This window comes from Lipotes vexillifer, unplaced genomic scaffold (assembly GCF_000442215.2).
Source record: "Lipotes vexillifer unplaced genomic scaffold, Lipotes_vexillifer_v1.1 scaffold1067, whole genome shotgun sequence".
In the NCBI taxonomy this organism is placed as follows: Eukaryota; Metazoa; Chordata; class Mammalia; order Artiodactyla; family Lipotidae; genus Lipotes; species Lipotes vexillifer.
In genome coordinates, this window is record NW_006775205.1 from 1,711,538 (window position 1) to 1,737,587 (window position 26,050).

Genomic DNA, 26,050 nt, shown 5'->3' on the forward strand with positions numbered 1-26,050 from the left:
TGCTGAATTTGGGCAGAACATCCACTTCTGACTTGCAGCTCTTCTGAATTCTGAATCATCCACCTTCTGGAATCCTTCACTGTCCTGGCCCACACAGCTGACCAGCTCTCCCACTGCAGATATGTGCCTGATTCACTCCTGTGTTTTCTGTGCTTTTTGGACACTGTGTCCCTGGCTACTCTCAACAGGATGCTTATTCCCCAGCTCCCACTTGTTCAGCTCTAGTTCTTCCTCCGCCTGTCGACTGCAGCTACCCAGGGCCCACCACGCCCTGTGAATCAGCTTGCCTAAGTTAGCAGGAGCAGACTGGACACTGGACCGTCCTTTCACGCATTTGCCTCCTATACAGGAAATAAGCTTCTTTTTTTCAGCTCTTCTCTGGGGACAGCACCACATGGACTTGGCTATGAGCCACCTCGCATGGAACTGACATTAGGACCTAGCAAAGGGGAAAGAGGTCAGCAAATAAGTTACTGATTAACTTTTGTTTTCTTGGTTTAGATTATATTCAGGGTGCGTGTGCTCACATGCGCGCGCGCACACACACACACACACACACACACACACACACACACACACACACCCACCCTATACTCAGTTCTGATCTCCTTGCTCATGTTTATTTAGGCTGTCACCATACAATTCGATAGGCTTCCTCAGGACAAATGGGCCCTGCTCCAGGGGCCTGAGGACAGGAATAGCAGGTCTGGACAGATGCACTTTGGCAGCGTGAAGAGGAAAAGCTGTACAGGATGAATGTCACAGTATTTCTGGCTCTTGCTTGCTGAATTAATTTCTCCCTTAAAAGAAAGCTGACCCATTTTTCTAGCCCACAGCCCTAATGGACTCTTATTCAGAGGCCATCCTCCCACATAAATAGCTGTATTGTACTTAATGATAAGCCTTTTAATGGAATTGGCTATTTCTGGGTCTCTCTCTGGGAAAAGGCCATTAATGAGCTTGCAAGTGCAAGGAAAAGCAGATGTTTGAGGGGTATGCTTCTCAAGGGCAGAGCACCCTGGGTAGAGCACCCTGGGAAGAAAATAGATGAAAACCAGTGACAGCTTCTTTTTCACTTCCTTGAAATTAGTTCGGCTTAACCAAAACTATGATCTAAATAAACTTTGTCTTCAAAATATGAAGCTATCACCCCTCATGCAACCCACCCACCACATCCTATCTGCATGATCCTTACTCTACCCACAAATGCTTCTGTAATCCTAATCATAACAAAATCATCAGCAGACTGCAAAGCTAGACCAAGACACGTGGGTAAACTAGCAGGCTAACATCTATCATTCCTTCAAACCTGCAATTGGTCAATGCCTATTTAAGAGACTGAATGCAACATGAGGAAGAGGATGGAGCAGAACTGCTGAGGGGAGATTAATCTTTCTTTTACTGTCTGGAGCAATTCAGCTCTAGCCCCAAACCTGCATATTTACTCAGCAAAACTGAAGCCTTGAGGTTAACCAGTGGTATCCTCCTTCACAAAGCATTTTATTGTACTCCTCATTATTTCACAACCTCTTCCAAGTCATGCCTAAACTGGAAACAGCCACTGAGGCATGCACAATACCTCTCTTAAGGGAGGGTTTTGCCATTTTGGCATCCTTCTGCATTTCCTGTGATGTGATGGCACCCAGAGATGCATTAGCATCCCTTATAGATGGGAGATTTGCTGGTGCACCCACCCTTTAATATGTCTCCTACTGTCACCCCCTGTGTCCTGGCATTAATGAAGGTGCTAAAGATATATTTAAAAGGTATAAGGCAAGGTCCTTGTCATCAAGGGTTTCACAGTTCTAAGTAATTCAGCTCATATTATTAATATTATTGAGAGCAGGACACTATGCTAGAAGCTTCTGGAAGTTCAAATATGAGGAAGGCAAAAGAGAGAGCCCTGATGATCCTAAAGCCTTTCTCAAACTGTAGTCCACAACATCACCTGAGCTTGTTTAAAATGCAAATTCTCAGGCCTCACCCATGATCAAATGAATAAGAAATGTTGCAGGTGGGCCTAGCCATTTGTGTTTAATACTAACGTTTGAACATCACTGGCCTAAAGAGCTCCTAGAGAAGCAGAAGAAATAAGACAAACACACAGTCTCTCTGCTACCAGACAGAGCAAGTCCAGGGCCAGGCAACAGACTTGGACATATTATATAGACCAAAGGCCAAGGACCCGTTGTAGTGATTTTAGAGTCAGGTTAAAGTGGAGCTTTTAAAACTTTTAAAACTCATAATTGCCTGAGCCCCACCCAAAGGTTTTAATGCACTGGTCTCAATTTTTGTTAAAAATGTCACTAGTTGATTATGACAATTATCAGAGGCAAGAACCTCAGTAGGGTCTGAGAAGGAAGAAGTCTTTGGTAATGATGAAGAGGATATTGTGAAAGTTAGCCAATGGACCCAATTCCCATGGCTGCTATAACAAGTCACTACAAACCTGTGGTTTAAACCAACAGAACTTTATCAATGGTGAAAAGCTTTCAGGTTTTCCTCTACGATCAGGAACAAGACAAGGATGCCCACTCTTGCCACTTTTATTCAACATAGCCATTAGCAATTAGGCAAGAAAAAGGAATAAAAGGCATCCAAATAAGAAAGGGAGGAAAAAATCTGTCATTATTTGCAGATGACACGATATTACATATAGAAAACCCCTAAAGACTCCATCAAAAAACTGTTAGAACTAATAAATGAATTCAGTATAGTCACAGGATACAAGGTCAATATACAGAAATCTATAGCCTTTCTGTACACTAATAATGAACTAACAGAACAGAAATTAAGAAAATGATCCCATTCACAATTGCATCAAAGAGAATAAGAAAATACCTAGGGATAAATTTAACCACAGAGGTGAAAGACTTGTACACTGAAAACTATAAGACATTGACAAAAGAAATTGAAGATGACAAATAAATGGAAAGATATTCCATGTTCATGGATTGAAAGAATTAACATTGTTAAAATGTCCAATCTATCCAAAGCAAACTACAGATTCAATGCAATCCCTGTCAAAATTCCAATGGCATATTGCACAGAACTACAACAAATAATTCTAAAATTTGTATGGAAGCACAAAAGATCCCAAATAGCAAAACAAACTTGAGAAAGAAGAACAAAGCTGGAGGTATCACACTCCCTGGTTTCAAACTATACTACAAAGCTATAGTAATCAAAACATATGGTACTGTCACAAAAACATACATACAGATCAATGGAACAGAATTGAGAGCCCATAAATAAATCCACACATATACAGACAATTAATTTACAACAAAGGAGCAAAGAACACATAGTTGAGAAAGGACAGTCTCTTCAATAAATGGTGTTGGGTAAACTGGACAGCCACATGCAAAAGAATGAAACTAGATACTATCTTACACCATACACAAAAATTAAGTCAAAATAGATTAAAGCCTTGAATGTAAGACCTGAAACCATAAAATTCCTAGAAGAAAACATAGGCGATAACCTCATTAACATGGACCTTAGCAATGTTTTTGTTTATGTGACTCTAAAGGCAAGGGAAACAAAAGCAAAAATAAGCAAATGGAACTACATCAAACTAAAGAGCTTCTGCACAGCAAAGGGAACCAACATCAAAATGAAAAGGCAACCTACTGAATGGGAGAAGATAATTGCAAATCATATATCTGATACGGGATTAATATCCAAAATACATAAAGAACTCATACAACTCAACAACAAAAAGACAACCTGATTTTAAAAATGAGCAGAGGCTTTGAATAGACATTTTTCCAAAGAAGACATACAGGTAGCCAACAGGCACATGGAAAGATGTTCAACATCGCTAATTACTAGGGAAATGCAAATCAAAATCACAATGAGATATCATCTCACACCTGTTAGAATGGCTATTATTGAATAGACAAGAAATAAATACTGGTGAGGATGTGGAGAAAAGGGAACCCACTGTCGGTGGGAGTGTAAACTGGTGCAGCCACTGTGGAAAACAGTATGAGATTCCTCAAAAAATTAAGAACAGACCTACCACATGACCCAGCTATTCCACTTCTGGGTATTTACCTGAAGAACATGAAAACATTAATCTGAAAAGATATATGCACCCTGATGTTCACCGCAGCATTGTTTACAATAGCCAAGATATAGAAACAACCTAAGTGTCCATAAATGAATGAATGGATAAAGAAGATGGATACACACACACATACACACACACACAGTGGAACACTATTCAGCCATAATAAAGAATGAAATCCTGCCACTTGGGACAACATGGATGGACCTTGAAGGTATTATGTTAAGTGAAATAAGTTAGATGGAGAAAAACAAATACTGTATGATTTCACTCACATGTGGAATCTAAAAAAACAAAAACAAAACCAAAATAAAACAAAAGCAAACTCATAGGCACAGAGAACAGATTAGTGGTTACCAGGGGGAAGAGGGTTGGGGGCGGGTGAAAGGGTGAAGGGGGTGAACTGTATGGTGATGGATGGCAACTACACTTGTGGTGTGATCACTTGGTAGTATTCACAGATGTTGAATTATAATGCTGTACACCTGAAACCTATTTATTTTTTTTAAACAGAGCTTCATTCTATCACAGTCCTGAAGGTCAGAAGTACAAAATCAAGGTGAATGCAGGCCACACTCCCTCCTGCCACTTCCAGCTTTTGGTGGCTCCAGGTGTTCCTTGGCCTGTGGCTGCATAACTCCAACCCCTTCCTCCATTTTCACATGGCTTTCACCTCTTCTGTGTTTTCTCCTTTTCTGTCTCAAACCTCCCTCTGCCTTTCTCTTCAAATTACACTTGTCATTGGATTTAGGGCCCACCCAGATAATACAAGACGATCTTATCTCAACATGCTTAATCTTCAGAGACCCTTTTTCCAAATTAGCATTCACAGGTTCCAGGGATGATATCTATTGCAGGGCTATTTTTTGGTCTACCACGGCTACTATCAAGAGAAGATAGCAAGTGCCAAGTACACAATTAGCACAAAGCTGTAAAAGACTGAATAATCTCTTGGGTTTGCATTTTAACAAAATAAGAGCCTGAAATTCAAGGGGTAAAGCTATATGCTAGCTGGTCAGGATTCAGCAGGCAAGGGCATATCTTTTCAGGAAAATTTTTCTGCCTTAGCAGGCTGGGAACAACATTATTCCTGATGATAACATCAAAGATTCACAAGCAGTTCTTTCTGTTTCATATTCTGAAGGTTCCACAGCTAAGAGAAAGGCTTCCTCGTGAGATCAGGGACAGATCAGGGGGAATTGCTGGTGTGTTTATTGGTTCTGCCAGGCCCCTGAGCCGTGAGAGAGCTGCTTGTTTCTTTAATGCCTTGAGCAACCTGGGAGCATTTTCCAGGTGTATCCTTTTACCCTGGAGGCTCAAAATATAGTGAGTAACTTCAAATAGGTCCATTAAACAGTCATAATGTGAGCTGACAGCCTGGGCCTGTTATTATGCCACTATAGTTTGAAAGTAATTACACCATTGTCTCTGTAACTATGAGGGTTGCTCCCACGGAACTGTTCCAGTGTTTGGATTATAGGAGAAGAGAGTTGTAGTAAGTGCCTTTTAAAATGGCAAGCTTTGTAGTTAACAAGTAAGGGTCTCCATACATCTTTGTCTATTAGATTTTTTTTGTTGTCCGTGCCGCACAGCTTGTGGGATCTCATTTCCCCTACCAGGGATTGAACCCAGGCCACGGCAGTGAAAGCGCCGAATTCTAACCACTAGACCACCAGGGAACTCCCTATTAGATTGTTTTTAACTAATAGATAAATATTTTCCAGGTCGATTTCTTCCAATTTTCCTGATATTCTTTATGGGAATCTACCTGTAACAAAGGTGAGTTTTGCTCATAGAAATCTGTCTCAAGGAAATAATCTAGCAAGAATGCAGGGATAGAGTCTCAAGAATGTCCATCACAGTACCGATTATAACAATGAGAAACTGGAATCAACCAAAAGTCTACCAATAATAGTCCCTACGTATCTCAGGGAACCTTTCTTGATCCCTCAGGTTGTTCAATGTTTTCGTATTTCCTACTTGGTAGCATATCAAAATTGTATTTATTTTTGTATAAAAACAGTAGAAGCTCTTTTAACCAGTCTCCATTCAGCAAACATGTGATAACTTAATACGCTTCATCCTTCCTCTGGAAAGCCACCACACTACTCACAGTAATTGTCACTTGTCTGTGCCAGTTTATTTTCTATTATAATTATGTGATTTAACACCGCACTAGGTCAGTTATATATGAATGTAAAGAGTACGTTGTTGTTCCAATGAAAACTGGACTCAATGCTTTGAAAAGATTCAATAAAGGCAAGTTGCTAGAGAAAAAAAGAAAAAAGTGGTATTCAATTAGCTGTGACAGAGAAGTGAAAGGTTTTAAAGGTTTAGAAGGATTCTGAACTCAGATTGTTCCACGTGTATTTTAGATTCTCATTCTCCACTTTAAAGACGCCCGAATGGTAAAAAGTACATATGCATTATTGGCAGGGTGACCTTACATCTGGTCAGGCCAGGACAGTCCCTGTTTACACCTGTTGTTTCAGCGCACTTTCTGGTTTAGTGCCCCCTTTCATTCTCAGAAGTGTCTCAGTTTGGATGATAAATTAAAAGGTCACTCTAACTATACCTGTAGTTTATACAAGACAAATAAGGTAAGTGTCAATCAGCAGGCTGTCCCAAAGAATTGAAACTGAGCCTCACATGAAATGATTAGTGAATGAGTGTTCACCCACATGTTTTTGGTTTCATTGCGGAGCACAGGCTCAGGACGCGCAGGCTCAGCGCCCATGGCTCACGGGCCCAGCCGCTCCATGGCATGTGGGATCTTCCTGGACCAGGGCACGAACCCGTGTCCGCTGCATCGGCAGGCAGACTCTCAACCATTGTGCCACCAGGGAAGCCCCACCCACATGTTTTAATTAGAGATCCTCACACTTTTTTTCTGTAAAGGGCCAGGCAGTAATTATTTTAGGCTTTAGTCAGTCTCTGTCACAATGATTCAAATCTGCCATTTTAGCACAAAAGCTACCCAAGACAATCTCTAAGTGAACGTGCATGGCTGTGTCCCAATAGAACTTTATTTCGGACACTAAATTTGAATTTCATGTACTTTTCATGTGTCCCCAAATATTGGTCTTATTTTGTATTTCTTTTCAAAATGTAAAAACCATCCTTGACTCACAAGCCATATAAAAATGGGCAGCGGACTGATTTGGCCTGAGACATGGTTTGCTGACCCCTTTTTTTTTTTTATTTTGGGTGAAGTAGAAAAGAATAGTTTTATTGCTTTGCCAGGAAAAGGGCCCACAGCAAGCTAATGCCCTCAGAACTGTGTGTCCCAATCTGTAGGGTACAGTGAGAAGTTTTATAGTAATGGTTCAAAGAGGGCATGATCAGCTGGTGGACATTCTTCTGATCGGTTGGTGGTGAGGTAAGTGGGAGTCAATATCATCAACCTTCTGGTTCCAAAAAGTCTTGGGTCTACCTGCTTGTGGGCAGCAAACAGTTAACTTCTCCCACCTTGTGAAGGTTTCAGTTTCTGCAAAACAGCTCAAAGATATTGTTGTGTGTATCCCTTGATGGGAACCAGGACCCTGCCCCAAGGCTGTACTATCGTTTCTCTTGACTGTTCCTCCCTTGTCTTGCATCCCCTCCCTTCCTTAATTAACAACTGTTTGCACCTGCCCACTGGAACTCAGTGCTGACACATGTTTTAAGTTAAAAACGTTATGTATGTTAGGTTTTTTTCTTTTATAGTTTTCATTTTCAATTATTCAAAATGTTCACGTGACGTTGAATAGGAGGGCTTCTATTGTATTTGAGAGCTTCTTTCTACTTCTCTCTGTAAGGTCCATGAGATAAGGGATTTTACCTGGCACATAAAAGGCACTCAGTAAGTGTGTCGTAAATGAAAGAAGTTAAATTATGCAACTTTTATGCAATGGACTATTGACACAACCATTAAAAATTGTGTTGAAGGGTTCTAGATTTACTGTGAAGGGGAAAAAACCCAGGTAACACAATAGTTATGTGTGATATAACTCTCTTTTTAAAAATTACAGGTCTATATTTGTATGAGAAATCAGATAGTAGGCTCTGCAAAAGATGGTATTAGTTATTGTATCACTGTAGTTATTATGGGTTTGGGGATACTTTAAAATCTTTTTCTTTTTGCTTCCCTGTATTCTTGATTTTTCTAAAATGGTTGTGATTTCTGTGTAAGATTGGTCACTGTTGTTTTTATTTTACCTCGTAATTCTAGTGTTCTGAAGGAATGTGGATCTGACCACATGGAGGCACCAAGTTTGGTCCAACCCTGTGTCTGTGGTCAGGTGCTGGGAGTGACTAAGTCAGATGTTGGCCTGGGAGGGCATGGGGGATGTCCACTTATTTGTCAGATATGCCAGTTCTCCATTGTGCTCAGAAAACTAGAAATTAGATGCTAGCACCTCCTGAGTTCTGGCCTTGAGAAAGGAGCCTTCCCACTCTCCCATAAGACGACTGTACCTAGGCTGTGTTTGAAGTGTGCTATTTTATCCTAGGAGCTGCAGGAGGTCCAGGAAGGGTTTTGTTCATTTAGTCCATCAACGAACACTTGCTGGGCACTGATCACTAACCAGGCACTGTTCTAGGCACCAGGGGGTATAGGAGAGAACAGAGCAGACAGAAATTTCTGCCCTCAAGGAACTTCCTTAGTGGGGAAGAGAAGGCCATAAATAGATTAACAGATAGAGGAAAAAAATGGAAACAGCAGATGCAGCTGAGGAAATCTCATGGTCTAGGTGAGCAAGGAGACCCTCCCTGAAGAGACATCTGAACCAAGCCAGGAGCAGGCTGAAGAAACCATGAGGACAAAGGCTCCAGGTGGCACAAGCCTGGCACATCTGAAAGCCTGAAAGAAGGCCAGTGTGGCCAAGGAGATGATGCTGAGAAGTAGACAGCAGCCACCTCAAGTGACCATATTAAAGAATTTACTTTAGGTGAACCAATTTTATTCCAAGTGAAATGAGAAGCCATTTGTGGGTTCTAAACGGAAGAATGGCATGCTCTGTTTATACTGTATAAGATAATTCTTGCCGCTGTGAGTGGGGGCAAGGGTAGACCACGAGGAGGCCGCAGCAGGGGTTGGGGGCCAGAGGGGAAGGAGGCTTGGACTAGGGCGGAGGCAGAAATGCAGAAGGGAGGTGGACTGACTCATTGCATTTATGGGGTAAAGTCATCAGGACTTGCTTCAGAACTGGATTCAACAGGAGAAAATTCAGTTTGTTTTCGTTTCTTTTAATGTTAACAGCTTAACAGATATAATTCTTGAGACCATACAATTCACCCATTTAAACTGTACAATTCAATGGCTTTCAGTACATTCACAGAGTGGTGTAACTATCACTAGAGTCAACTGAAGAATATTCTCATGACTCAAAGAGAAACCTTGCATCCCTCAGTCACTACCCGCATTGTACTTTGTACCATATTTTATTTATCCAGTCTTCGGTTGATGGACATTTCATTTATTTCCGGGTTTTTGGCTATTATGAATAATGTTGCTCTGAATACTGTGTACAAGTTAATTTCTCTTGGGTTTATACCTAGGCATGGAATTTCTGGCTCATATGATAACTCTCTGTTAATTACTTGAGGAATCGCCAGACTGTTTTCCAAAGCAGCTGCAACATTCTACAGCAGTGTAGGAGGGCATGCTTCAATTTTAGTATCACTCTGGCTGCTGTGTGGAGAAAGGATTGGAGCAAGGCCGGGGGGAAGTGCAGAGATCAGAATGGTTACGCAAAAGTAGATGCATCTTAGTAGGGTTCAAAGACACCCAATTTAAGGTGTACTTCCTCCTGTTTTATGGCAAAAAGATTTCTGTGAGATAGCGGTCTGTACACCCTATGCGTCACTTTGTTAAATTAAAAGATTCCAACAGAGAGGGCCTGTTAAAACAGATCTGCAGTTTTCAAATCTGGAATCCTAAAGCAAAGTGGTATGGAACTGTTTAAACATCTGTCCCTACACAGGCTCCTGCAGGCAGGAAGGTATTTTCAGAGAAACTAAGGGAGTCAGTGGGTGCAATGAAACTTCCACAACTTCAAGCCATAAAAACACAGGGCTCAAGTGGCAGCCTGCTGCTGAGGACTCATGTGGCAGTAAGCTTCACTCCTACTGCCTGGGACACTGCCCTGGCCTCTCAGTCCAGAGAAGGCCTGGCTTTGTTCCTAGTTGCCAGTTTTGACAACTGGGCAGTGGTCCTGTCCCTCTGCAATTCTTCTAGCTCAGCAAGGGAAGGGAAACCAACATCTATCAGGCTTACAATAGTCCCTCGGCCAGGTGAGATGCTCCACTTACATTCCTTAAGTTAGTGAACCCTCACAACAAATCACCAAGGAAGAAAGGACTATTTTTCTCAATTACAGATAAAGCAGGTTGGCCCCTTTGGATTGGAAAGTCAGAAAAGTCTCTCTGAAGAGATAGCATTTTAGCTGATATCAGCCATCCAGGAATCAGGAGTAAGAGTATTCCAAGAGTAACCCCCAAATTGTTAGCTCTCCAGGTGACCTCATTTTTATTCACATTTAATTTTCTTTTATATTTATTAGTATAAATAAGAGTAAGAAGCACCCCTCTAGAGATAAATCAAGTTTAAATTCATTTAAAAGATAACCTGGAGTAGAAATTATAATTCTTTTCCTTAATATTTCTGATTTTATACTCAGGGTCTATTCTCCATAACAGCAGTCCCCCTACCCCATCCGTAAACAATCCACTATCTCCCCTCAACATCCAATATGACTGTCCCCACTAATGTGTCTCCATAGACCTCAGTAAGGTTCTGGAACGTGGGGAGACACAGTTCGCTTGGTCTGCTTGTGCTACTGTGCTGGGAGTGGTGACTCTGACCTCCAGAACCTCCCACGGAAGGAAGGAAGGAAGGATCTACAGATAAGTGCTACACTGCAACTCAAAGGTCCCCTGCTCTCAGGTGAGGATGCTCTCCCAGTGACAGAATTCATTTTTACTATAACACTGTACCAAATTCCTCATAACGGAATTCATCCTAAGATCTGTGTGGTGGGTCTTTAGGAAAGCCCAATAAACAAAATCCTTATTCTCCAACGAACTAATTGAAATACAAGACCAAGGTGTGAGGCTGTTTTGAGACCAAAATAACACATTACCGATATAATATTAAAGAATGTGACATACCCACGGGCAGGCTGCATTTCTGATATTTACGCACCTAGTCACAATACTAGACCAGGGCATTTCTTCCTCCCAGAACCACACCTACCCCTGTAAAATCGATGGCATGGCTGACAGAGCAGAATGTGTGCTTCTATGGGCAGATCATTCCATGAGAAACAAGAGAGAAAGAGGAAAGAGCTCTGCAGACCCAGCTCCGGCCCTCAGCCTCGCTGCTTAGATCTACATTTCCCCTCGCCTGGGAAAGAGCACTAAAGATGATTGAGAGAGGTTATGAAAACACAAAGGTGACCAGGGAAGAAGCATCACCCTCACACACACACCTAACACTGGGTTCTGGATGCCCTGGTTCTGTCACTACATCCTAATGTGATGTCAGGCAAGAATACTGGCCCTTTCTTGGGTCTCAGATATTAATTCTCTCAATCAGAGATGGTGCTCGTCTCCTTGCCATGCAGAACTGCTGTGCACACAGAGTATGAGTAAGTATGTCAAAGGCTGTGCAAAGAACACAAATACTAGGGAATCATAAGGCATTACTAACGTGCAGAAGTTGCAGGCACTTGATTCCACCGTAGCCCTTATAGGGTCTTCCGAGATCCTGGCAGACATCATTTAGGAAGGGTGACCGACAGGGTCTGTCGGGGTTATCTTACTTCTTATACTTTCAGCTTGGCAGCTTCTGGCACTAAGAGGACTGTCATTGCCTCCTGGGTACTTTTCCTCTAACTGCTCCAGATGAGAGGTTGTCCCACGGGTATATGGAGTCATGCTTGTGGGCTGGGCTCCGAAGAGTCAGCCTTCAGTTCAAGGGAGGCTTTATGGAGAGGGAACACGTGCTTTCCCATTCATTTTCATGTTCTAATATAAAAGGGTCTTCGCTAAACTTGTATTTGGGGAGCAAGACACGCCATCCCACCTTGAAAATGGGAATTGGGGAATCTCTGGGTATGAGGGATGCTAATGCTTCTGGATATGAGGATGTGGAGAGACCTACAAAAGGAAAAATCAGCTGGAAATTTCTGGGCAGGTGCAAAAGCAGGGACTGGCTGAACGGGCCCAGGGACAGGGCTGGGCAAACATGTCTGATGCTTTCAAGACCAAAGCGTCTCACAGACTTTAAGGGGAAATGGATTTGGAACCTCCTGTTCTCCCAATTAACTCCTCTGTGCCCACTCTACTGTTTAAACCTTTAGTTGTTCTAAACTGGTGGTTCTCAACAATGTGTGAACATTAGAGGTCTTAAGGGGCTTCAGAAAATAGCAGTGCCTGTCACCTCTCTCTCCTTTTCTCCTGAGATGGAGCCCAGGGCATTGTATTCCTTTTGTTTGTTTTTAACTTTTATTTAGAAATAATTTCAAACTTAGGAAAAAACTGCCAGAAAAAGAATAGTACAAAGAACATCACATACCATTTACCTAGATTCACCTATTCTTAACATTCTGTCCCATTTGTTTTATCATTTGCTCTCTATTTTTATTTTCTCTATTTTATTTATAAAATAAAATTCTTTGAGAATAAGACATCACACTCACCTCCTTAAAAATAAGTTCAAGGTGCATTTTCTTAGAATAGGATATTTTTCTTGCATAGACATGGTATACTTGTCAACGCCAGGAGCTTTAACATTGATACAAATACTTTAATTTTCTCTGTCATCATATTCAATTTGTCAACTGACCCAATCATCTCCTTGTAGCATTTTTACCTCCAGGATACAACCCAGTCTAGGATCAGGCATTGCATTTAGTTATCGTCTCACTGGTGTGTTTTTAAAATCTCTCCAGGTGATTTTAATGTGCATCCTGGACTTTGGACCACCGTGTAAATGAATATTTATTTGCTACACTAACACATAATGAGGGCGCCCCTGGTGGCGCAGTGGTTGAGAATCTGCCTGCCAATGCAGGGGACACGGGCTCGAGCCCTGGTCTGGGAAGATCCCACATGGCGCAGAGCAACTAAACCTGTGCGCCACAGCTACTGAGCCTGCGCTCTAGAGGCCACGAGCCACAACTACTGAGCCCACGTGCCTAGAGCCCATGCTCTGCAACAAGAAAAGCCACAGCAATGAGAAGCCCGCGCACCACAATGAAGAGTAGTCGCCACTCACCGCAACTAGAGAAAGCCTGCGTGCAGCAACGAAGACCCAACACAGCCAAAAATAAATATAAAAAACAAACCCCCCCCAAAAACCCCACATAATGAGTGTTTACCAGGTGCAAAGGATTGTGACTAAATTAAGGAGCTTATTATCTTAAGGGACATACTATATACAAATCAACTATAATATCAGATGGATAAGCATGATGAAAGAAATATTAACCAAATCCATAGGCAGAAACTTTAAATTTAACAAGCTTACTGAGGGTCTACTATGTGCCAGACATTGTACAAACTTCTGGAAAAACAGATTAATAAGAAAGAAATAACGAATATACAATTAGTGATGAATGAACACATGATTCATTACAAAAGTGAGATTTTTTTCAAAGATTTTTCTTGGGGGAAGTGAGACTTAAAAGATAAGTAGAATTCAACTTATAGAGATGAAGTCATTTCAGGAGAGGAAATATCAGAGGGAAGTGAGTGCCCAGAGGAGGAAGGGAAGACGTGCACTTCACTGCATTTGAGAACTGGGTGCCTGGGGTGGTACTTGATCCTCCTGGAAAAGTAGGCTGGAAAATGTAAGATGGTACAGTCACTTCGGAAAGTCATTTGGCAGTTTCTTAGAAAGTCAAACATAAATTTACTATACAACCCAACAATCCCATTCCCAGAAGTAATTTTTGTTACCCAAGAGTAACAAAAATTTGTGCTGCAGGAATGTAATGTTTGTAGCAGCGTGATTCATAATAGCCCCAGAGTGGAAACAATCCAAGTGCCTATTAACTGGCGAATGTGATCATCAGAAAATGGTGTATCCATACAATGGGATACTACTGAGTAATAAAAGGGAATGAATGAATGACATATGCTACAACAATTGATGAACCTCAAAAACATGATGCTGAGATTTAGCAACTAAGTGAAAAAAGCCAGACGGAAATACATGTTGTATCGTTTCACTGATATGAAATAAATGGAAAGGATAAATTTATGAAGACAGAAAGTAGATCAGTGGTTGCCTGGCATTGGGGTAGGAACAGGGACTGACTACAAATGGATACAAAGGATGGTGATAGAAATGTCCTAAAACTGGATTATGGTTATGGTACAGCAACTCTGTAAATTTACTAAAAGATGGCGAATTGTATGTTTAGATGAATTTTATGGTATGTAAATTATACTTCAATAAAGCTATAAAAATTAAGAAGTTATCAAAATCAGACAGAAAGGAAGCAAGAACAGCAATCTTAGAAATGAAAAATGTAATTCTAAAACTTAATAGATGGGGCTTCCCTGGGGCACAGTGGTTAAGAATCTGCCTGCCAATGCAGGGGACAAAGGTTCGATCCCTGGTCCGGGAAGATCCCACATGCCTCAGAGCAACTAAGCCCACGAGCCACAACTACTGAGCCTGCATGCCACAACTACTGAAGCCCATTCCCCTAGAGCCCGTGCTCTGCAACAAGAGAAGCCACCACAATGAGAAGCTCGCACACTGCAACAGAGAGTAGCACCAGTTCTCCAGAACTAGAGGAAGCCCGCGTGCAGCAACGAAGACCCAATGCAGACAAAAATAAATAAATAAATAAAATTTAAAAATAAATAAAACTTAATAGATGGGAAAAACTCCGGATTGGACATATTATTTAGAGGATTGGGAAATAGGAAGACAGGATTAAGGAATTCACCAGGATACAATAGAGACAAAAAGATTTTTAATAACATTTTAGGATATGGATGAAGAGGCTACCTTAACTCACCTAATGGCAGTTGCAGAAAACTGAGTGGAGGCAATGACAGAGAAACAATATCTGAACACAAAATCATTGATAATTTTCCAGAATTAAAGAGAGCACCTGAGTCTTCAATAGAAAGTACATTCACTACCAACTAGAGAGTTCTAATGAAACTGCTAAACGTCAAAATACACATACACAAATGCTACCAATAGAAAAGGCAGATTATCTACAAAGGAATGAAAATTTGATTGGCAGTAGGATTTTTACCAGCAGCAATTAGTATCTGAAGACAATAGAACACTATCAACACTGTGCTATGGGAAAATAGCTGTTCACTAGAAATTTTTAAAAATTTATTTATTTTATTTATTTATTTTGGGGTGTGTTGGGCCTTCGTTGCTGTGCGTGGGCTTTCTCTAGTTGCAGCAAGTGGGGGCTACTCATTGGGGTGCATGTGCTTCTCATTGTGGTGGCTTCTCTTGCAGAGCATGGGCTCTAGGTGTGCGGGCTTCAGTAGTTGTGGCATGTGCAGTCTCAAGAGCACAGGCCCAGTAGTTGAGGCGCACGGGTTTAGTTGCTCCACAGCATGTGGGGGGATCTTCCCGGACCAGGGATCGATCCCATGTCCCCTGCATTGGCAGGTGGATTCTTAACCACTGCACCACCAGGGAAGTCCCATCACTAGAATTTTATACCCAAGTAAACAACCATCCAACAGTGAGGGCAAAATACAGACATTTTCAAATATACAAAGAATTTCTTACCCCACCAAGACCCCTATGGAAAGAACTATTAAATGATGAACTTCAGCTAGAAGAAAAGTGAACCGAAAGAGAAGGCTGTGGATTCAAGAAAAAAATAGGGAGTAGAAGAATTGGTGAAATGTCAGTAAATTTAATGAACTCAAGTATAAAAACGATTGTAAATTTTAAAAGGTAAAAAACTCTAGACAACAATGACAAGATGGGAAAGGGGAGGCTGGCTGTTAAATGGGTAAAGTATGCAAAGCTCTTTTCTAGGGAGAAAGAATTATGTGATAACTTTGTTAGAAAAACTATAGTTAAATATGTATGTGGAGGGGCTTCCCTGGTGGCGCAGTGGTTGAGAGTCCGCCTGCCGATGCAGGGGACACGGGTTCGTGCCCCGGTCCGGGAAGATCCCACATGCCACAGAGCAGCTGGGCCCGTGAGCCATGGCCGCAGGGCCTGTGCGTACAGAGCCTGTGCTGCGCAACGGGAGAGGCCACAACAGTGAGAGGCCTGCGTACCGCAAAAAAAAAAAAAAAAATGTATGTGGAAAAATAAAAGACAAGGCTGAGAAGAATAGGAATAATGCCGGAAGCGCTCAAACCAGCAGTGGAAAATGAGGGAATATAGATCATTTAACTAATCCAGGATGGTAAATGAAAAACACAAAATATGATGGAAGAATAAGTCCCAATATGTTAGTTACCACAGTAAATGCACATGGATTAAATTCACCTATCAGAGATACAACTAAAATAAAACTTACAGAAAGATTAAATATAAAGAGATGGAAAATATCACATACAAAAGGTAGCCAAAAGAAAGGTGGCATATCAATATCAATATTAAAAAATGTCTAATTTAAACAATTAGCATGAAAAATGGTAAAGAGGGGCTCTACATAATAAGAATCAACTGTGATTTCTAATGCAGAGTATACTTTGAGAAACACTGCCTACTATGCACTAGTGATCATGGCTGCTTTCTTCACTGCCGTAACCTTCGGTGCTTGGCACATAATAATTGTGCCAAAATATCAATAATAATGGGCAGAATGCTACCATTACCACATTATATTGAAATGACCTGTTTATGCATTTGTCTCATCACAAGGGCAGGGTTCCTATCTTACTCAGTTTTATGCCATCGATATTGAGCACAGCACCTGGCACACAGTAGGCACTCCATAAATTCATACTGAGTTCAGGGTTCATCTCTTCCATAAAGTCTCTCCTAAATGTTCTTACCCATAATGACTTATCCTTTGTTTCTACTTCTATAGCACTCACAAATTGAAACATCCAATTTAGCAACTGATTATAGAGCAGTGTCTTTGAGGTTTCTCTCCAACCTTGTTTCTCCAAAAATATTTTAGGTTCTTTGAAGATGAAGATGCCTTACACTGTGCCCAGCGCCTCAAATCAATACCTTTTTGGGTTGATGTCACTATTTGGATGACTCCAGATTAGATCAGTGGTGCCAAGCAGCACATGCCAAGGCCTCCAAGGAGTATCTCCATTCCCCCCTTTCCATCCTTGACTAAAGAGATCACTATTTGGGCTTCCCTGGTGGCACAGTGGTTGAGAGTCTGCCTGCTGATGCCGGGGACGCGGGTTTGTGCCCTGGTCTGGGAAGATCCCACATGCTGCAGAGCGGCTGGGCCCGTGAGCCATGGCCGCGGAGCCTGCGTGTCCGGGGCCTGTGCTCCTCAACGGGAGAGGCCACAGCAGTGAGAGGCCCGCGTACCGCAAAAAAAAAAGAGAGATCACTGTTTGGATACAGGCTCATTTGCAAAAAATGTGGAGAAGTTAATGGGAGGGATAGGAGAAGGCAGCTGGTGTCCAATTCCAGGTCTCTGTGCTCTCTTCCTTCTGGCAAAATAGTCAGGGAGGAAAATGCCTGTGATCCCACAAAAAAGTGGGTGTGGGAAGTGGGAGGAAGATAGTTGGGGAAGAGAGTATGTCCCATACACAGAACCTGGACCGGACGTTCCACTAGCAGGCATATTATCAAGAGTAATTATTATGAGATCGAAAGGAAACCCCAAGGCAACTAGCTAAATTCAGGCACTCGGGACCTTGTATAAAAGACAGAGAGGGATGTTGTTTTCGGTCTACACAACAGGCACAGGAGGGGAACCTACCACAAGGAGCTCCTAACTGGGAAGCTGCAGGGGGTTAACAAAGGACAGGGTGTCCATCTTCTTGCTGGTCTTCATAAGGAAGACATCACAGTTCCTGGAGGTTCAATCAGGGCTCTGGGATGAGGTAGGGAGATGGGGGGGCTGACCTCCCGAGGTCCTTTGTAATCCAGTAATTAAATGGTGAATCGTTCACTTCCCCATTTATGCTCTGTACCCAGTTTGATAGTAAGTCCCCGGGGCTGCCTTCCAGGCTTACTACAGTGACACACAAGCTGCTGGCACTCAACAAATGAATCAAATGTTTAAATAGCCCACATGACCTCCTCCCCGCCTGTAAAGTACGGCGATGAATGAAATCACAACATTCCAGGCACTATCACTTGAGCAGAGCACGCAAGGAAACACACACACACCACACACACACACACACACACACACACACACACACACACACCACAGCACTGATTCAACTCGATTCACATTCCCACCCTGGGAGCACAGACCAGACCCCAGGCACTATCACTTGAGCAGAGCACGCAAGGAAACACACACACACCACACACACACACACACACACACACACACACACACACCACAGCACTGATTCAACTCGATTCACATTCCCACCCTGGGAGCACAGACCACCTGCTCAGCGCGGAGGTTGTATGAGTTTCCTTGGCAAGGATCCTTCTCTCAGCTTTAGGATGGTGCCTCCAGAAGGTCACCAAGATTTAGGACCGCTTCCCTTCCGGGTTGGCCTCCGAGGCAAAGTTTCAGCTCGGATTCTGCCTGGGCCTCCCTCGGGCGCGTCCGCACTCCCTCCCCGGGCCGGGGCGCCCCGGACGCGCAGCTGGCCGGCCTGCAGCGCCTCACGTTACCTTGGTGAGCTGGGCTATCTTCTTGCACATTTTCACGTGCATCTCGGGATCACAGTCCACTCGCCAGTCGGCGCCACCTCCGGCATCGGCTTTGGAGCCCGGGCAAGTCCCGGGAGCGTGAATTTTGCTGTTGAGGGCAGAAGCCATCGCTGAAACGCATCAGGCACTCAAAGCCTCTCGATGGCTCGGCTTCTCGATGCCCACGGTGTGCAGGTGCTTGCGGGCGCGGGCGTGTGAGTGTGTGGGCTTTCTCGGGAGAGGTGGCACTGCAGTACCGCCGCCCGCGCCACCGCGTGGCTCCCGCGCGCCCACCCTTCCTCCTCCGGCCCTCGCTCGCTTGCTGGCTCTGCGGGCGCCCGCACCCTGCGGCGAAGCGCCGAGAAACCGCACGTGCCGCTCGTGACCCGCGCGCAGCTCCCGGGCCCGTGCGGGTTTCGCCCGCAATCAGCTTCAGCGACTAGGAGCCAGTGGCCTTGGAGAGGTTTGCGCCGGCTAGGCGCGGCGCTCTGGGACACGTGGGTGGCGCCGGGCTCCGGACTCAGTGGCGACGGACCCCGCCCGTGGTGGGCATCCCAGGCCAAGGAGAAAGAAGAGCCGGCCTCAGACTCGGGCAGCTGGGGCGTTTGGTGTGGTGAAGGGACCCTGGCGACGTGCTGCTGGCGAATGGATGGCGAGAGACCGGGCACCTTGACGGGTGCACTCAGCCAGCGACTCCGGAGCCTCGGAGCTGGGCGCTGAGGGCTGAGGGGGCGGGGGGGGGGGACGGGCAGTGCGTGTCCGGCGCTGGAGCACGTGCATCCTCATTCGGGCTGGCCCCCTCCCCCGAAGGCTACATCTACTAACACAGGTGCGGGGACCGGGCATACATTTTGGGACCCTGCCTGGGGTGAGGGGGGAGCCCCCTTCCCCCATTTTAAGAAGGACCCCGGACGTTGCGGGAGAATTGCAGGAGATTACCAAAGGGAAAAGGGCTCCCCAAAAGGGCTGCCGAGGAGCTGGTGACCGAAATCTGGGACGAGAAAGCGCAGAGTACGTAGTGAGGGAATGTGTAGTGTAAGAAAGCAGAGAAAAAAGTCAAAGACAGGGGTAGAAAGGATGGTGGCAGGTGTGGGAAAGGAGGAAGCAAAGAGGAATGAAGGAGTAGGTGAGTAACAAATGGAGCTGAAAGTCTGAGCAAACCGATCCCAGGGAAAGTGAAGCGACTCAACCACACACCTGGCCACCGGCCACCCAGAGCCAGAATCCTGTCAAGTCTTTGGATTACGAGTTTGTGTGTTTTTCGTTTGTTTGGTGAGTGGAGGGGTTAGCGGGCCAAATTTCTTTGTGACTTGCTTTTTCTGGTTTCAAACAGTGGGCTTTGGGGAAAGTGACAACATCCTGATCAGAATTTCCTAAAGTGTGAATAACAGCATCAAAATAATAAGCAATTTGCATGGTTAATATATTTCATTTTATAAACTGCTTTATATCAGAACTTTTAATAATCTTGAAAAAAAAACAAGCAAACCTCAAGGGGTCTCAGAAACCACGATCCCATCCCTCCACACTACCCATTTTTATAGATGAGGAAATACAGAAAATTTATACCAAGTAAGGCAATTACAAGTAGCAGAATTGTGTCTGAAACAGAGATATTCCTATTCTAAATTCCTTACTTTCACCCAAATACATTATACTTCATAGACATAGCCAACCTGCGTTTTGGTTCCTAGTTTATCCTCTTAGGTTCCCTCTCCAGGACAACTACCCGCTCCCCCAATTCAATTAGAAAACAGAATGCCTGAATAAGAATCACTGCCAGGATGTTGATGTAGACTCTTGGTCCTATCTTAGATTCCATGAGTCAAAATCTCTGGAGGTGAGGATCCAGAATCCACATTTTAAACAACCGTCCTACTTAATTCCAAATTTAGAGTATTTTCTGCAGGGTCTTAATATATAATACATTTTACAGGAATTCAACCACTTTGTAAACTAGAAGAAAATTAGCCTTTTTGATTCAGAACTTTATCAAAAGTTGTTCACCTCTGTGGAAGATCACATCATCAATGGCTTTGTGGCTCACATTTGGTTGCTGATACAACACACTTGTATTGTAACTGCCACATTCATGGTGAGTCTGCCAATATGTGCAAGCGTCTGAGTACTACATTATGTCATAAAGTTAATCAAGCCAGAGCATTTCCATACTGAAATGATTTAATTACAATTGCTTTCCTTTTATTTCTCCTTTCTATTACTGTCAAGAAATTATACTGATTTTTAAAATGTTTACTAATTTAAAAATTATCTATGAATTTCAAGATAATAACATGAACATTATAAAAAAGGTGATATTGGGTGTGAACAGGATTGAGAACCACTGCTCTTGATGACCTTATACACACTAAAGTTTAGTAATACTGCTTTCTAACTCCAAGTTTTAGTTATTTAATTATGATCTTATTAAGTCTGGGGGCCAAAACATTTTCCAGTTGGATATATTATACTTGCAACTTTATAGTGGTAGACAGTGGGGAAAGCAGATTCCCTTATCAGGCTTTGCTGGACTGCAGTTATTATAATCAAGGTACCACAAGCTGGCCTGTCTTGGAAAGAGTCCTTTGCAGTTTGCTGGGGTTTTCTAGCACCGTGACTAGTAGGTCTTTTCACACTATCAGGAATGAAATAGAGGGCAGAAGAGGACTATGTGATTTGTCTAATACAGGGCATTTATTAGCCCACTAATGTGGTCTTGGAATTATGCCATGCTCTTTGCACATGTTCTCACCCCCACTAAGGCACTTATTATTTTCATTCTACAGACTAGAAAATTGAAGCTAAGGGAGGCTAAGTACCCAATTTTACACAGCTAGTAAATGGATCTGAGTCTATCCAACTTCAAAGCCTGTTCTTCCCAGAGCACAGTGCTGTCAATCAGAAACTTTTTAAAACTACAGTCAATTTGTATTTTCTTTATATTTTAAACATATAAGCTTCTTTTAGTTACCCCTCTCCTCAATCTCACCTGTAATAATACAAAAAATGGGTATAAGAAGAAAGCAAAAATCACCCCAAGTCCCACACTCAAAGAAAATTGCTGTTAATATTTTGAAGATTCTTCTAGACATCTCTCTGAAAACACCTAGAAAATGGTAAGTACATATATGTATTTTAAAATAAATAAGATACTGTAATAATGTTTTTGAACCCTATTCACTCAATCTTATTTTCCTTTTGCCAATAACAATCTACATTCCCATTTTAAACAGCCAGTATTCCATTATATACAACATGTTTACCCCACCCATTATTGAACAATTCTTTTATTTTTTTTATATTTTAAGCAAAATGTTTCATATATGTTTACAATGTTTGCTGTATTATGAGAATATTCAATTCTGTTCTAAAGGACAGGAAAACCAAAAAGGATATATGAAACTTATGTTGGATAGAATTCTTAAAATGTGTTAAGTACAGAGTGTACTGTAAGACAGGATAAAGATAGAATGGAACATATGTAAAAAGGAGGGAACGAACAAGAGTGTTACTAATAGGTGGAAAAAGATGGAAAGACCAAAGATGTAAGGTAAAGATAATGCCACCTTCAGGCTGACAGCTGTATCATCCCTAAAATGCCATTTGTTGTTGACACTCATTCTGGCCCCGTGAATGTCCTGCCCCAGAAACACAGATAAAAAACATGGCTCTCAGCAGGCCGTTAACCAGGCATACATGCCTTTGTACATTTCTAACAGAGCAAGCACGTATTGACTCTATGCATCCTCCACCTGCTGAGCCCCTCTTTCAATTTCAACTGTGGTTCTCAAAACTGAACGTTCAGGGCTTCCCTAGTGGTGCAGTGGTTGAGAGTCCGCCTGCCGATGCAGGGGACACGGGTTCGTGCCCTGGTCCGGGAGGATCCCACATGCCGCGGAGCCATGGCCGCTGAGCCTGCGCGTCCGGAGCCTGTGCTCCGCAACGGGAGAAGCCACACAGTGAGGAGAGGCCCGCGTACGGCAAAAAACAACGAAACAAAACAAAACCCTGCACGTTCAGAAGTCAAGGCTGCTGCAACAGACAGGACAACACCACTGCATACCCCAGGATTCAGGTAATGTAGTCCTCCACCTCCCTGGCACCCTATCGTAAATGTCTTAACCTTCACTCTACTTTCCAATTGACTTCTGTTTAAAAGTGATTCAGTAAACCATGGGATGTGAGCATCTTAATTTGGACTGTAAGGATTTGCTGTCCATGACATCTGGGATAGTCTGCCTGGTAGTGTATCTGGAGATTACCATTGCATCAGGAAGACTTCCTACGCGACATTATACACGGATCTTTGCACAGATGTGCAAGTATTTCCATAGGAGTAAATCTTAGAATAAACTGGTTTCAAAGAGTATGCAAATTTTAAATCTTTATATATTCTATACTGTTCTGGAATAGTTATTCCAAATTATACTCATTAATAGTGCTCAAAAATGTGTGTTTTCCCATGCTGGTGATCTTGAAATATCTTCCAATTTAAAAGGGGAAGAGTGTCTCCCCTACACCATTTGTTTGATTACTAGTAGGGCTGTTAAAACACCTTTCCACAAATTGATCAGTCATTGGAATTAAACTTTTTGTGCACTCTTTTTGTCTGGCTGTTTTCTATATGTTGAAGTAACTTTCTAGACCTGAGATAGGGCTGCTACTGTGTAGGGTGCCATGTCAGCAAACCAACACCTAGATAACTTTTGTGTCCCTGTAATGCTCTGTGCGACCAGAAACACAGTATATCCAGTCAGCCAATCCCCAAACACCAAGCCAGCTCTGTCTGGGCTCTCTACTTAGTTTCTTCTTACTCAAAACAAGGTTGACTAGGTGACCCCAGCCAATCAGATATTTTCTATTTTTCTTTTCCTTGTTCTTTATTCTTTATCCTATAAAAGCTTCCTGCCTTCCACTACATTTTATTCTACTTCATAAAGTGCTAAAGTTTGTATCACCAAAATTGTCTTTAATCATTTTTTAAAACTTATTACAAGATCTTTCTTTGCAGGGGCTTTTAGCACTTTACTTATCATACATATTGCAAACATTTCCCCCAGTTAGCAATTATGCTTCTTATGCTGTATAAATATCTTGAATTTTTACATAGGTAAATCTGTTTATCTTTTCTCATATTTTCTGGCTTTTGCATCATCCTTAGAAAGGCCTTCCCCATCCAAGAATAGTTTCTCCTAGCATTTTTATGGTTTCATTTTTCTTAAATGTTTAAATTTAAGACATTTTGGAACAAAATGTTTGGTGGCAAAATTTTAGCCAGATTATATAAAATATTGATATGATCACCATGAGTGCCACAAATTGTTTTGGAAGCAGCCAGTGGGCAATGAATCTAGTAATGCGAGCATTGGTAGTCATTTTTCTCATCTTCATACCTTAAAATCCTGCTAGTGGTAACAGAGGTGTGAAGCACAGGGATAAAAGAAGAGTTGAGTACACGGGCTAAGAGCAGTTAATCGCACAAGTAGTCTTTCCAATACCTGAAACATTTAACAGCCAGTTTGCAAAGTACATTTGACTTCACCTTAAACAGGCAGAAAGTGAATCTGGCCACTCAATACTGCTGCCTTTCTGGTCTTTTTCTAGAGTTCAAAGGTAACTAAACTATAGAACTCTCCAACACTCGAAAAAGGAATGGAACTGATGCTTTTAAATTCTCTTTATTACATAGCAGTAGAGTGCTCTCTACTTAATGGAAATGAAAAAGTTTTTTAACTGAATTAAGTATTGGTAATAGAATGACCTATGGTTCAATTTTTCAAGCTAGCCAAGTCGTTTTTCAATTTCCCTTTCCAGAATTGACCACTGTTTTTGTTTTGTTTTTGTTTTTTAAGGTCATCTGGTGTCTCTGCAATACAAATCCAAGTATGACCTAGAATATGTACATGGATTTAGAATTTCTCAAATTTTGGTAAACATAAAAATTATCATGAGCTTGATAAAAATGAATAATTCTGACTCCTTACATCAGAAATTTTGATTCAGGTCTAAGTAAGGCATTTTAAACAATCACTTCAGTGATGCTGTTGTGGATGGTACCAGACCCCAGTTTGAGAATTGCTTTAATGTCCCAAACAAGCCTTAACAGTTCCCTCTATGTCGTCCTGCTTTATTATGTCCTCCTCATCCTTTCTCCTATTCACATCCTATCAGGCTTCATGTCTCAGCTCAGGTAGCACTCTGAGGGAGCCCTGACCTGACTACTCCAGTCAGAGATGCTCTCCCTGAGCTCTCATGGCATTTACTATACAGCAGACGTCTCTAAATTTTGATTCAGCAACTGATCAGCAGAAACTTTTTGAGCATGCATTCCAATAATGTACTTCTTAACCTATGACTGTACTGTACTAATATTTTATACACACTGTAAAATATACCCAAAAGAGAAAGTTAACAGATGAATTAAAGAAAATATGACAAATTATTGTTAATTTGACAAAAATTTTGGTATATATTATTAATATATTGTGATATAGTATTTTAGATGAAGCAATTTAATTGAATATGCTTCAACATTTAAAAAAATCTTGATTTATCATTTTAGGATATTGTGATTCAGAGGTCTAATTCTAAGTTCAGTTTATTTCAACACTGATTTTAATAGCTGCTATAACTGAAAACATATGAAACTTCACAGGTTCAAAGGATGGATATCATTAAAGGTACTTACTGAATTATGGTTATCAATTTTGCAATCCCATACACCAATTTTCATAAAGGATTTTGCTGAAATTTTGTTGAAATTCAGTAAAGTTATATCTTCCCTGATACCAATCAATTCTCACAAGCTAATCATAAAATGTTTCATTTCTATATGTATTTTTAAATAGGTAATTATTCATATGGTACAATATTCAAGAGTGAAAAAATGAAATGACTTCATTCCACCTCTGTTTCTAGTCACTGGTTCCACTCCTGCAGAAGCAACAAATTCTATTCCTACATGAGCGTAAAAAGCATGTATATATTTAATTTTCTGACACATTTTACACTTACTACCATACTGAATGAGGAAGGATGTGGTTTTCCTACACCATATCCCTTCCACATTCCTCAGTCTTATTTTATCAGAATTCCAATAGTAATCACTTAATATGATAAAAATGTAAATATGGTTCATGGGCCAAAGTGTGCTCAAAATTACTACTACTTTCTTATACAATCCTTCTTTGTCTTCTTTT

General features: G+C 42.0%; 1 protein-coding gene across 1 annotated transcript in view; it reads right to left on the reverse strand.

The window, feature by feature from the left end:
* FAM184B (family with sequence similarity 184 member B) overlaps positions 1 to 18,998 on the reverse strand; it is a 120,181-nt gene extending 101,183 nt beyond the window's left edge. The window contains exon 1 of the mRNA XM_007449823.1: positions 18,834 to 18,998. Within this exon, the coding sequence (XP_007449885.1) occupies positions 18,834 to 18,980 (147 nt within the window). The 5' untranslated portion in view covers positions 18,981 to 18,998. The remainder of the gene's footprint in view (positions 1 to 18,833) is intronic.
* Between the last annotated feature and the right edge of the window lie 7,052 nt (positions 18,999 to 26,050).